Source organism: Propithecus coquereli, unplaced genomic scaffold (genome assembly GCF_000956105.1).
Source record: "Propithecus coquereli isolate 6110/MARCELLA unplaced genomic scaffold, Pcoq_1.0 Scaffold544, whole genome shotgun sequence".
Taxonomy (NCBI): domain Eukaryota; kingdom Metazoa; phylum Chordata; class Mammalia; order Primates; family Indriidae; genus Propithecus; species Propithecus coquereli.
In genome coordinates, this window is record NW_012151330.1 from 721,285 (window position 1) to 735,261 (window position 13,977).

General features: G+C 51.2%; 1 protein-coding gene across 1 annotated transcript in view; it reads right to left on the minus strand.

Annotated features, from left to right (window-relative positions):
- Positions 1-433: 433 nt before the first annotated feature.
- The window catches only part of GNB1 (guanine nucleotide binding protein (G protein), beta polypeptide 1), a 108,242-nt gene continuing 94,698 nt past the window's right edge, over positions 434-13,977 (minus strand). Inside the window, exons 7-11 of the mRNA XM_012657480.1 lie at positions 7,200-7,266; positions 5,262-5,463; positions 4,301-4,517; positions 2,429-2,544; positions 434-2,187 (exon numbers count right to left, since the gene is read on the minus strand). Coding sequence (XP_012512934.1) covers positions 2,438-2,544; positions 4,301-4,517; positions 5,262-5,463; positions 7,200-7,266 — 593 coding nt within the window. The 3' untranslated portion in view covers positions 434-2,187; positions 2,429-2,437. The remainder of the gene's footprint in view (positions 2,188-2,428; positions 2,545-4,300; positions 4,518-5,261; positions 5,464-7,199; positions 7,267-13,977) is intronic.

Here is a 13,977-nt window from a genome sequence, read left to right on the forward strand (position 1 = left end):
TTTTGCCAGATGCAGTTCTTTCATTCAGACTAAGATGAAAACTGTTCAGTCCAAAGGAAAGCTTGTGTGTGGAGTAACATGTCCGCAGATATTTTAAGGGGAGGAGAAACAGGAAGTCAGGGCAGCCAGCTTGGTGGAGGCTGAGAGGAGGAGGAGAAGGGCAGGGCAGATGCCAGAAGACTCCAAGGCGCCTTGCGCAAAGCTCCCAGGGTGGGGAAGGAGCCGCTGGCTCTGGAAGGTCTGGGGTGGCGGGTGGACCTCAACGCTCTGCAGACCTGTGAGGGGAGCCGATGGCCTTTCTGTGGACCCTGTGAGGTGGGGTGGGCCCAAGCCCTGCCTGGGGTGACAGGGGGACCTCAGAGCAGCAGGGCACGGGGGGGGGGGGGGCCGCCCCTCTACAGACCGAAACGGACCTGAAGTAGCCACAGCACAGTCCCTCATGTCAAACTGCTTTATTACATCTTAAATAACAGTACAGTTTAATATAGTATCTATCTTGCATCCAGCTTCCTTGCAGTACACTGACTTTAAAATTAAATACAAAAGGTGAAAAGGGTAAGGGTGCAGAGAGCTCTACAGAGGTGTTGATGGAAGGGGAAAGAGGTTTCGTTTTGATTCTCTTTGCCAGGTCCAGGCTACCGCACGTCACAGCACAGTTCCGTACAGTGTCGCGGAACGGGATGGAGAAGCCACTGCTGCTGCTATGAGGGGTGCGGGGGGAGGGGAGGGGTCCACAGAACGCCACTGTCCAAACGCTGCTGCTGGACACGGGACTGGAAATGGAAACCAGGACACCTGCGTGTGCTGAACATGATCCGCCTCAGATCCGAGGCTCGCTCTGCGGGGAGAGGCCACGGGGAACTGGTGGGTCGGGAGGGCAGCTCTCCGTCCCTCCTCCCTCCCCACCCTCAGAATCCAACAGCAACGGTTTGCAACAGGACTGGTTTTTGTTAAAGAAATAAAGAAAACAGTGACTTATCCCGCTACTCAAGCGTGTAGAGCTGCTTATTGTGCTGCTTCCAATATGTGTGCAGAGCAGCAACAAGAAGTGGATAGAGCTGCAATGGTTACACTGTAAGAGGTTATTTCTTAAAAGAAAAAGAACATCTAAGGACTGAGTCCTATATGCACTTTTGAGCATTTCTACAGCATGCGAATCTAAGAGTAAACCCACCCAATATGGCAAACAATCAAATTTCTTTAAAATTTAACTTAGAAAGTCTGAGATCATTATTTTCAAAACATTGATTTGTACATTGTTCCATACACAGATAACCGACTGACTACCCAAGCACAGGACAGGCATCTCTCTTGGAAACAGGCTCCGGTAGTTGGCGTGGGGCGGGGTAGTGTTAGGCTGCTACGAACTTCCCTCCAACTGCACGAGGAAACCCCGGGTGAGATGGAAACTAGCTGAGAAGGCGGAGAGGCTGGGCCGGGAGGAAAGCGGGTGCTGGAGCTGAGTTCACTACTCAGAAAAGGCGAGGGGCTTGCGGATCACACGCGCAAGACCATCAACAGCGTGTGCTTGGTCACTTCCCTTCTCAACACATTCTTTTCTATGCCATGTTTGTGTGTGACAATCATTGCGACATAGACAGAAAATGAAAAAAAAAAAAAACCCCAGGGACTGAATTTACATCAGTGACAATGTCAGAGAGGCTGCCCTAGACTCTGGTTCTGTTTCACTACGAACATAAAGGAATATTTTAAAAAAGGAAATATGAATGCTTCCAAAATCCTGTTACAAACATGACTTGAAATTTAGAAACGATTACAAGATAAAGTCCTCAACTTGTTTTGCATGAATGTCACAAACAGGGTCACTGGTCTAAAATTCAGGTAAGCTAGAGAAGAGGTGTGTCTGTCCCACATTACACTCAGGTTACCTTCTGGTTAACATTTTTATTATAGTATTTCCTTTTAAAATTCATTCAAGACAAAAAAGAAAACGAAGACGATGGCCCCGGAAGGAATGCACAATTTGTTTTAGTTTACAGCACAGAGATCCTTCTCTCAACGGGAATTGTGCTCTTGGTTTCAGCAATAGTGAAGGAAAAAGATCTTGCCCTTTTGAAGTTCTGAGGGGAGGTGCAGGGAGTCCACGTCGGTGCGGCCGGATGGGGTACGCTCTCGCTGTAACGGTCGAGGGTGGAATGGTCTTCCAGTCTCCGCAGCGTCCACGTGCTGTTTTAAACAGAGTTTGAATAAACGGAAAAAGAAACAACATCTAAATTCGATGTACAGTCGGTGCCACTGCTCTTGTCACTGCCGCATCAGCGTTTGCAGCTGAGGGCACCTCACTCCCGATTTCCGTGACCGTTCGCTGTACCACGACAATCCACGCTAGTGCCACCGCCGCGAACCCCGATCTCGTGTTTCTGTGGGAAACGTGCAGCGCCGCTCGGAGGGCACGTGGGGTCCTTACCTCCTGGCGTTAGTTCCAGATCTTCAGGAAGCTGTCCCAGGACCCCGTGGCCACAGCCATGCCGTCGTCAGTCACGCCCAGGCAGCTGACGCGGTTGTCATGTCCAGCCAAGACACCTGGGCACAACCACAGCACGGTCACGCTGAAGCCCAGGGCCCTCGCCCCCACGTGACACCAAGACGGGGCTGGGTGGCTCCTCTCGGAGGGACTAGACCCGGGATCCCTCGTGGGCAGGAAGGGAGAGGAGGTGAGGTCTGTTCAAGTGGAGAGCGGACGCTGAGCGGACACGCACAGCTGATCCTGCCAAAGGGGGCAGAGACCCACACGCTCCTTCCCTAGAGACAGCCCACAGCACGGGAAGAGCTCACAGAAAACACGCACACGCTCAAAGCCTGCTCTCACGTCTGTTTAAAGGTAAGTTGATTTAAAAAGAGAAAAAAAGGCAGTAAGATGACAAGAAAAATCCCTAATTCAAAGGCACACACATAATACTGAGAGCCTCTTGGGCTGACTTCTCAGCACTCACTTAAGCTTAAAAAAAAAGCAAAAACCACCATCAAAAAGTATCAAAACCACCCCAATCTCAACGCGACAATCTACAGCATGAGAACGGGTGGCTGTGGGCTGCCCGCCTTGGCCTGTGACCACAGAGCCTGCCAGAGGAGGCTCAGCAGCTGAGCAACCACGGGGCCGGCACCCAGGCATCCAGCCCCGAGAGGAGCCTCCCGCGGGCGCCGCGCAGTCCTGGTGTGGACGACTCTGGAGTGAGAACACGGCCTGCCCCCCGCAGGGAGGTGCAGGTGCGTTTCAGACAAGCTCTTCCACCTCCACAGCACAGGGGCACGGCTGGGCACAGGCCCCGAGTGTTCTCTGCGAAGGCCTGGGCTGGCTTCCTCGGCCCTCAACGGCACAGTGCCTGAGGGACGCGCTGAGAAACAGCTCCCATTTGGCCCACTCGGGCCGGGGAGAAAAAGGGAGGTGTTTGCCCAAGAGGTGGGAGCAGCATCCACCCAGGGGCAGGAAGCCATGGTAAGGCCCCGAGACCTGCAGGCATGCTCCCTTCCTCCACGCCCTGCACTGAGATGAACGAAGTTGAGAGATTCTAAAAGTGTCAACGTTTTCCAATTCAAATGCCCAAATGTCCTTTATTTTTTTTTTAATTCTTTTTTTTTTTTTTTTGAGAGTCTCACTCTCTTGCCCGGGCTAGAGTGCTGTGGTGTCAGCCTAGCTCACAGCAGCCTCAAACTCCTGGGCTCAAGGGATCCTCCTGCCTCAGCCTCCCAGGTAGCTGGGACTACAAGCACTCGCCACCATGCCCGGCTAATTTTTTCTATTTTTAGTTGTTTGGCCAATTTCTTTCTATTTATAGTAGAGATGGGGTCTCGCTCTTGCTCAGACTGGTCTCAAACTCCTGAGCTCAAGTGATCCTCCTGCCTCGGCCTCCCAGAGTGCTGGGATTACAGGCGTGAGCCACCACGCCTGGCCCCGAATGTCCATTTTTAATAAGAAAGTTCTCATCTTTTCTACAATTTGTCCTTTCAGATACTTGACAATAACAGGCTAGCTCTTGACACACGAAATTCCGGCTATAAACTGAACAGTCCCTGGGATACACCTGGCCCACCTGTGCTCAACAGGCTCCCTCACTTTGCCCCCCTTGGCCTCTGAGGACTGAGCAGCTGGGTCCCCATGGAGTCGACCCACCTGAAGGGCCAGAGCCAGGACATCCCAGCCGGTGACCCTCCCTTCTGCCGTGCCGCACCACAGCCTGACTGACAGAAGCTAAGACACGGTGGCTGATGCATATCAGGCCCACCCTAAGGATACTACATGAGCACCCAGGAGACACGGAAAGGCGCCACAGCCGCCTACCTGCCCTGTCAGCTTTGAGCGCATCCCAGACGTTGCAGTTGAAGTCATCGTACCCAGCGAGGAGGAGGCGCCCACTCTTGGAGAAGGAGACGGAGGTGATCCCGCAGATGATGTTGTCATGGGAGTAAGTCATGAGCTCCTGGTCTGCACGAAGGTCAAACAGCCTGCAGGTAGCATCGTCCGAGCCAGTGGCAAACGCGTTGCCATTTGGAAAAAACTGGAAAGAGAAAGGAAGTCAAGACAATATGTAAATGCGCAAAAAGAAATACTAGAGATATGGATTGCTCAATGGCAGGGCTGCTGACACAGCGGGCAAAGACTAGCAAGAGCAGGGACCTACTGGGGACGGGACGGGACGGGACTCGAACTGGGGAAGCTCACGGACACCGTGACCTGACACTGCGGTCGCCATCCCTAGTGAAGAGATTTTATTCCAACAGAACAGTGGGAACGTGGCCGTAACTGACAAGTGTGTGTGTCTCTGTAGCTGCCGACTGTCGAGGCTAGTCTCATGGAGCGAGGAGGGACGGGCTGACCTCCGGTCACCACCGCAGCAGAGCTCTGCCCCGTGAACCAGACGTGTGCCTCTCAGTCTCGAGGCCAGGGGCTGAACACTCCGCCGGCTGTCAGGGTGCTACAATGGAGGGAGGTATCTTGGACCAGCTGCACCCTGGCCTGTATTAGTTTACTGTCCGTCTCCCCGAGGGGTGAGAACAGGGCCGACACACACGGACACCTCGTGGCTGTCTGTGAGACGAAGGGTCAGCACAGAACCAGCTGGCTCCTGAAGGTCAGAGCAGATCCCAGTGGAGTTTTCTGGGTACTTGTCTGTAAATTAGATTGTATGTGCAGGGAGGAAAAGAGAGAGAACATCTAATCCAGAAAATAGTGTACAACGTAGCAAGCTAAACCGCTCGCAGAGCCAGCGGAGGCCCCAGCCCATGCCTTCGCCCAAGCTCACACAGATGGCGTTGATGTCGGACTCGTGGCCGGTGAACGTTTGCCGGCACATCCCTTCTCGCACGTCCCAGAGTTTGGCCGAAGCATCGCAAGCACCAGAGACAAACAGCCTGGCGTCGGGAGCGAGAGAAAGGCTCATGACGTCTCCAGTGTGTCCCGTGAACGTGGTCGTCTGCTGGCCGGTCTCGATGTCCCACAGGGCGCTGGAGCAAACGACAACGGACGTCAGCCTCACGCTCTCGGACCGGTCATGAGACAAACTGTCCTTCAAACCACCCAGGACCACAGTAAACCTCTGCACTTTGACTTAAGAAAATTAATGTTTTAAAAGACAAATTTAAATTTTGTAACGTGACCTTCATTGGAAGCAAAACAAAGCAAACAAAAACCATACAGAAAATACACGCCCACGGGCTCCAGAGTAACTGGGACCCCCATGGCAACTGACAGCAGCACACGGGAGCCTGGCGTGACTGTCACAGCAGAGACACTAGAGGCTGCGCTGTACGCTTGGGGTCACAGAGGGGCTTGTGGAGGGGCAGCAAGGAGCTCCTGGGAGGGCCCTGGTCAGTGGGGAAGACGCTACGCTACCTGCACTGCTCCCTCCATGCCCTGTGGGGTCTCACAGTGCCAGCCGCCCTCACCTCCACCCCTCTAGGGGTCTTAGAAAAGGCGTAAGACAACAATGCCAGGTAAACAAATGGCTCAGAGCAAATCTGAGGTCCTGATGCCCTCTCTTGGAGTCACAAATAGGAGACCAGGTAAGTTCTTAATGGTCATACGTGGTACTCCCTTGTATTTCTGCTTAATGGGCTGTCTAAAGGTGAGACCTGGACAGCACCCCGCCAGGAGCCTGGCTGTGCCAGGCAGGCTCTGAAGCTACCAGCCCAAGTGTGGTTCCTGCGCCTCAACCCACAGAACTAAAAGCCACTGGCTCGGCTTGCGTCAGCCTCAACGGAGAGCCTGGCTGGGCAGGCGGCGCAAATCCAATCAGCTTTTAACATAAGCTGCACAGGGAGTCTCCTCTCTAGGGCCTGAGGGACGCGAAGAGGAACCAAGATACCTACAGGAGTCTGAAAAAAATGATTAATGAATGAAACTGCTTTAAAAATATCGTCTAATAAAGTCTTCCCAAGATTGACAGCCTAGACTATAAATCTTCTCTGAATCCGTGAAGTTTATGTAACCGAGACACCCTATGACATCACATGCCCCCTGCTCAAAAGCTGGGGAAGGGCCCACGTTTCAGTGGACCCCTGCTGACCACACGGCTGGCATCTGTCACGGCTGGGCAGCCAGGCCGCTTCTGGCACTAAATCATGCCTAAGACGACCAGAAAAACCCACCAAGATAGTTTAAGCCTAAAATGACTCTCATTAAGTAACGATCTAGTCATTTAATTTATGTGCTTTGACAGTACAAATGAAAAAATTTTAGAGCTTATTAAGTAGGCTTCCACCTACCAGTAAGATAAAAACTTTATTAACAAGTCACTTAAACTGTGACACCTGCTATTTTTAAGTTGCACTCACCATTCATATGAAACGGCGCTATTAGAGAGGGAAAACTAAAGCCCACCCACCTCCCCCAAAGGGCTACAAAACATCACCAGAGCAGGTAAGAATACACAGAGAAATGAGCAGAGCACAGCAGGTACTTCATGCACAACTGTAGCTTAATTACACACATTTCACTTAGCTGCTCAAAACTAAACTCCGTACATCTACAAACAGTATAACCAATTCACTCGTGGCCACTTTGTGTTTTAAATCTTTTCCCCCACACTAAGTCTTTTATAGGCATGTGTTTTAAATCTTAAGGCCACTTCAAATTAAAGACGGCCTAATTCATGTTAAGAATCTTACTTCCAATATGTCTGGATCTAACGGGAGTGACAGGAATCACAGAAGCCACTGCCTGCCCTGGCTCAGGTACTTACCATGTGGTGTCTCCAGAGCTGGTGACGATCTGATTGTCATCCAGGAATCGGCAGCAGGACAAGTAACCTGGCAAAGAGCAGACGCAGAGATGATTCGAGCCCAGCGAGCCAGTCCTGGTCTTGCAAATGCAGAGCGCGCTGGCAGCACGGAGGTCTGTGCACGGTAGGAATCGCACGGCAGCGGCCACGTGCACTGCTGGCAAGAGCTAGAGCCTGGGCAGGCGGGAGTGACACCAGGACAAGAAAAGGCAGGCCGGGCAGCACTTCCCACGAGACAGACACACGCTACTCGTATCTGCTTTTCTGTCAACACATGGAAGCCTGGGGGTGGCCCTGCTGCTCCCTGCTGGCCGGCTCACTTGCACATTCGACAGGAACTGGTCCCAGGGCCTGGCGGGGCAGCGCTCTGGGGACCAGAACACACCCTTGAACAGAGGGGCGCTTCTTGCTCTCCCAACCTTACGCTCCAGTGCGGGGAGAGAACGAAAATCACTTGAAGAGGAAAGCGAGAGTGAGGGAAGGAAAAGGGACAGGCAAGGCAAGGGGCCTCATGAGAACACGGGACGTGGGCAGTCTCGGGAGGGTGGCAAGGACGTGCAAGCCATGGAAGGGCTGACGAGGTGACAGGCTGGAGAACGAGACCAGCTACACCGCAGCGATCCTGCAGATGTCCGGTGGGGGGCACTGACGAACACACGTGGGTGGGTCTGCTTCTCAGGGACAGCAGCTGCGACGTGTAAGTCTGCGTGAGAACAGGGCTGTGTCCCTGAGCACCCTACCTACTCTGACGGGGAAGGACGTGTCGGAAGCCAGTGGGGTTGTAAGGCTGGGGACACGGTGGGGATACACCAAGACTCCCCATCCTAAACAGCTCTGGAATGAAGAAAGGCAAAAGGAAAAAATTCTACAGAGCCCATACATGAAGATTTCATGTCAATAACCTGTTCACCATTATTTTGCACTTCTGTGCGCTCACCACAGCTCTGGAACTTACTTCGAGGACTAAAAGTACAGGGTCAACAAACCTGTGTCTGCCCAGGGCAGGTGACAGACTGGCCCTGATCTGACCTCTCTGAGGTGTCACAGCAGCCCTGGCAGTTCTTGAGGAGAAAGTGTTTAGACCAGAGCGTTCACCGCAATGCTTTCCCTCCCAGTACGCCCAGGGAGTCGTGCCACACTGAGGGAATCAGTAAATTGTGAGAAAATACGACACGCACAAAGAAAGCCACTGAAGGCTGCGATGTGGAAGCCTAAGAATACAGGGAAAGCAAGGCATTTGCCTAATAAGCTTTATTAAACTGGCTCCCAAAGAAAAAATACGTAGAGATGATAGATTCCAAAACATTAACTATGTGCCTAGAAGAGGACACGAGGCCAAATTCTCCCTGGAGGCCACACCCACAGGGATGCTAGTCACCACAGGTGAACGCAAGCCCCACGCAAAGGAGGAGCTCCACACAGCCAGCACCCCAGGTGGCCCCTCCGCTCCTCAGAGGGTCCTGGTCCCTGCACTTGTCACCCCTGCTTCAGGTCAGCCTGGCACTTCCGGAAGTCATCCTTGGGCTCCACTGCCCTGTACGGGTTCCACCCAGACCATGCACCGAGCCTCACGGTACCTGTCCCATCTGACACGTGAGCACAGAGGGCAGGAAGGAAGACACCGCTGGCATCTCCCATAGGGCCAGGTGGGGACACTCTCAGGTTTGCTGCATGGAAGAAACACAACTTCAAAGATCACCTTTGTGACCTGCGCAGGCCACAGTGGAGCCCCCATAATCCGTAAGCTCCTTACCCCAACAACCAGAGGCTGAACACTAACATCACAGCTCTTGAGCACTGACACAGGACTGGACAAGCGTCGCTGACGGGAACTGCGCGGGACAGGGAAGGACCACGCTTATAAACTGCACATGCTCCCCAGCTGGGGGTCTCTCTTACTTTTCAATGGTCTGAAAATGATAGGCATTTAGTAGAAACCCTACTGAGTACCACACAACCACCCTGTTTTCCACTTTCAGGACAGTATTCCATAAATTACACAAGATGTTCTACACATAGCTATAAAATAGGCTTTGTGTTGGATGGTTTTGCCCAACTATATGCATCTGTGAGTGTCTGAGCGCGGCAAAGTGAGCGGGGACGACCCATGCTGCTGGGCAGGGAGCTGTGCGCAAGGCGGAAGGAGGGCAGGCGGGAGGAGCAGAGACCAGGCACGCCGCCTCCTATCAGGAAAGCCTCACGGGGGCCTCTTCTGGCTGAGAGGCCGTGAGCAGCAGAGATCACTGTGCTCCACCGTCAGCGTGGTGGCTCAGGGAAAGTTCCTGCAAGTCCTTTGAGAGTTCCCCTCTCCCTGTGTTGAGCAGGGATTATTTCAGGTAACTGTTAGGAGGGGTGGAGCTGTCTGGGCACGTTAGAAGTTCTCAGTAAATGGAGGCAGCTACTGTATCTGTTATTACCAGAGGATGAACAAATTCCCTGGGGGGTGGGTGAGGGGACTCTTCAGGTGGAAACACGCCCTTTCCTCCCCTGGGGTGGGGGCCTGGGCTGTCACCCTTTGGAGGCCTGTGCGAGGCAGAGAAACAGACCTCAACAGAAGTGTGCACCACATGTGGAGGTGCAAGGGCATGACGGTGTCGAGTGCGTCTCAAGGACAGGCTGGAACTCAGCCTGGGGCCTGCGCAGTGGCCTGGCCCCTCGGCAGTGAGCGCAGGTCTCAAGGAGGTTGCTGGCAGCAGCGACAAAGCTGCAACACACAGGCCAGAGGAGACAGCTCGTGGTGCCAACCTAGGTGTCTCGGGGACGCAGCAAGGGGGTGTCTAGGAAACGGCACGTCACCAGGCACAGGCCAAAGAGACAACACAGGCACACACCCATCTTTACCAAGCACGGCTGCCGGCCCCCCCGAGAGCAAAGCCAGGAACAACATACAGAAAGTGTGACCAAGCGCCGCCTCCTAAAGTAACTCATCCCAAGAACGTAATTATGGGCTTGAAAACCCATTTACCTACAAGTATGGGGTTTACTGCAGCAATGTTTATAATAAATAGTGAAAACCTGGAAACTGCCTCATTGTCCGACAACAGGGAAAATCAGTGTACCACACAATAGAATTTTCCACAGTTCTTAAAGATAACTTGTAGCTCTGGGTGGGGTTATTGGTTAAAACATAAAAGAAGATAATTCAAAGTTTGTTTCCAAAATGTCTACAATGAACACACATCGACAGTTTCAGTCCTCCCACCTGCACCCTGGAGAGCACCCCATCCTGGGAGGTTGGGGCCGGGGTGGGGGACGGAGGAGACTCTGCCCGAGGGAGCAGCAGCACAGCGGTGCGAAGCAACCAGGTGACCAGTCTTGGGCTCTGGCTGCTCAGAGCGCCTCACCCCTGCAAGACGGCCCGGGCTCCGTCAGAATCCAGGTGTCGGAGGCGGGAGTGGGATCCACTCAGCCAGGGAAACTCTTTCACTGCTGGGCTGCTAAGCTGGCGGATGAAGGAGGCTCCACATGGCTTCGCAGGCAGCCCTGCCCCTCCACAGCAGTCGTGACTGTGAAGTGACCCAGTGGAAGCTGAGATCCAGGACTGTGACAACCAAAGCCTAAAGCACGTCACAGTTCACTAACTGCCCTGCTGTGGACCCTGGGGTGGGTCTGACGGGGAGATGCATCTTCCTTCTACACCCAAGGTCCCTAGAGCCTGTCAGAAGAAAATCCATTGTGCTTTCATAAATATATAAAATGTGCTGCTGCACAAAGAAACTGCCTAAAAACCAAGTGTCAGTCACCGCAGTGGCTTTCACAGGAGTGAAGAGCTGTCACTGACAACCGTGCCCTGCTCAACCAGGAAGACCTCTGGCTAAACCTCTGGTCAAGACACTCGTGTGTCGTGGCCACCTTGACCAGAATGTTGTCAGCGAGGGAAAATGTGTCTGCACTTGTTCCTAGAGTTTTTGGAAAGAATAAGCCTTTAAAAACGGTGTCAAGTCTTTCTTTGTTAACCTCCAGGGATTTGCTTTGAGAATAATCTGTGAGACAGGGACAGACAACCAGAAATGAGGTTTTAAAGAATTAATAATTTTTCAAATTTTCACCAAAACAGAACTTGGAAAGTTTATTCTATCTGCAATTTTTAAATAATAATAATAAACACTCCATCCCAATCACTATAAATTTATTCAATTAACTATTTCCAGATGGCATCTTTTATTTTGTTAAGACAGAATCTTAAAAGGCAAAACAACAAGACAAAAAGCCCATCTGATGTTTTCTCTCCGAAATGCTGCTGAGGAGTCTCTGAGCCTGGCCGGCAGACTCCAGAGAAGGAAGGTTCCGTGCTCCAGACGGGCCTTACGTTTTATGGAAACAATCACAACACAACTGATTACCAAGAGCCTCGTTCCCGCAGCTGGCTGCAAACGGCTCCTGCCATCACACCATTCGACAACTAGTAAGGGTTTGGTACTCTTGCTGGGAATAGCACTAAAAAGTGTTTTCTGTGCAACTGAGTTTCCAAGATTCTACACCCACAGCTTAACAAAGAATTCTCAACTTCGAGCCAAACGTGCAGGCCAGAGAGAAGACGGCATGAGTGACGAGCACGAAACTAACCAAGGGGCCCTTGAAAGGTATGGAACAAGCCAAAGGCGGGCAGGCCCTCAAAGGCGTCCCCCGCTGGTCACCACACCTTTGTCCCTTACTACAGTGAGATGCTGTTTGAGGTGTATCAGATTCTAACCTTTATTGATGTGAAGCTGAAAAATATAAATGTCTGAAGAAAGTCACAAATACTCTTAAGAGGCCAAATGTTTACAAAAATAACACTCTTTAGAAGTAAAATGCCATGAAATATGAAGGAAACAAGACCTTTAAAATATTCCTCCTAATACCAGTTTTTTGTTTTCTTGTGGGCTTTTTTTCTGGCTTGTTTTTGTTTGTTTCAACACACACAGTCTATATTAACAAATCCAACAACCTTTATATAAAATTGAAATACATACACTAAACGTGACTGTCATCAGAAGAGATTGCTAACATGAAGTACAATTTTTTTTAAGTGCTCTGAACACATACAAAGTGTGTGCACCTGACAGAGCCCACGGCTTCCAGGGCCGGGCAGCCCAGCCTGCTCCTGCGCACAAAGCAGCCTTCCCACAGAGAGCAGCCCAGAGTGCAGGCAAATACGTAAAGCAACACCTACAGGCACTGGAAACACGCAGACAGCAACTGGAGGCGGTCCACACTTGGAAGAAAAGAGGCTTGGGCGAGTCTGTTTTCATGGTGCTCTTCCTGAGCGCGGGCTCACCCGTGACTCCCACGGGGCCAAACCCCAGACAGAAGACAGGAAGCCAACAGTCTCCAAGAGCCAGTGGACAGAATTCTGGGCAACCACAGCCAGAAAGTAAAAGGATAAACCCTAGAAAGAAGAAAGCCACAGAAGGGGAACCCTAAATAATGTACGCACTGCCCAAACAGTGGACACTTGAAGGTCACAGGCAGAGGACAGACCCCGCACGGCCTGGGAAAACCACACACCCACACCTCAGGAGAGTGCAGCAGGGCCCCAGGTCTCTGCAACATGATGTTTATAATGTCCAGGATACAATCTGAAATTACTGCACGTGCTAAGAAATAATAAAATAACACTCAGATTCAAGAGGAAAGATCCACAAGGACCAACTTTGAGAAGAGTAGATGCTAGACAGCAGACATGAATTTAAAAGACAGCTATTATAACTCTGCTCATAGATTACAAAGGAAATCTCAGCAGAAAAATGAAAACCATTTTAAAATAAAAGCAAACAGAAATTCTAAAACTGAAAAAAAGAGTATGTGGCATAAAAAAATCTGAACAGGCCTTAACAGTCTGTCAGAGTCTGAACGGAAATAAAAATGAACAGACCTTAATTAAGTGCGAGAGGAACCAGGCCCGGCCACGTGTGTCCTGGAGCACGGGACAGGGCACCACGGGACATAGACTGTGCTTGGAGACATGACCTAAAATTCCCCAAATTTGGTGAAAGACAAAACTTACAGATTCAAGTTGCCAAAGCACAATAAATACAAAGAAAATCACACCTCAGCACATCACAGCCACACTGCCAAAAGCCAAAGATAAACCTTTACAGACTGCTAAAAGGAAAAACAGTCAACACACAATTCTGTGTACACATGGGAAATATCCTTCAAGAATAAAGGCAGAACAGACAATGTGAGGTAAATGAAAACCAAGAGAATTCCTCGCCAGCAGACCTGCACTACCTGCAAGAGGTCCCTCAGGCGGACAGGAAGCCAGAACAGAACACGCATGTGCAGGAGGAAAGAAGAGCTGGACATGGCCAATCTCGAGCAGGTGTTAAGAATTACTTGAGTCCATTCAACTCTCTGGGCTTTTTGATTTCTTTTTTTCTTAATTTTGCATATATGTTTATTTTTTTTATTTCAGCAATATTACCGGGGTTCAAATGTTTAGGTTACGTATATTGCCTTTGCCCCGCCCGAGTCAGAGCTTCAAGCGTGTCCATCCCCCAGATGGTGCATACATACCACACCCATTAGGTGTGAATTTACCCATCCCCTCCTCTCCTCTCCCACCTGCCTGACACCTGATGAATGTTATTACCATATATGTACTTAAGTGTTGGTCAATTTTTGTTTTTTTTTTTTTTGAGAGTCTCACTCTCTTGCCAGGGCTAGAGTGCCGTGGTGTCAGCCTAGCTCACAGCAACCTCAAACTCCTGGGCTCAAGCGATCCTCCTGCCTCAGCCTCCCAGGTAGCTGGGAC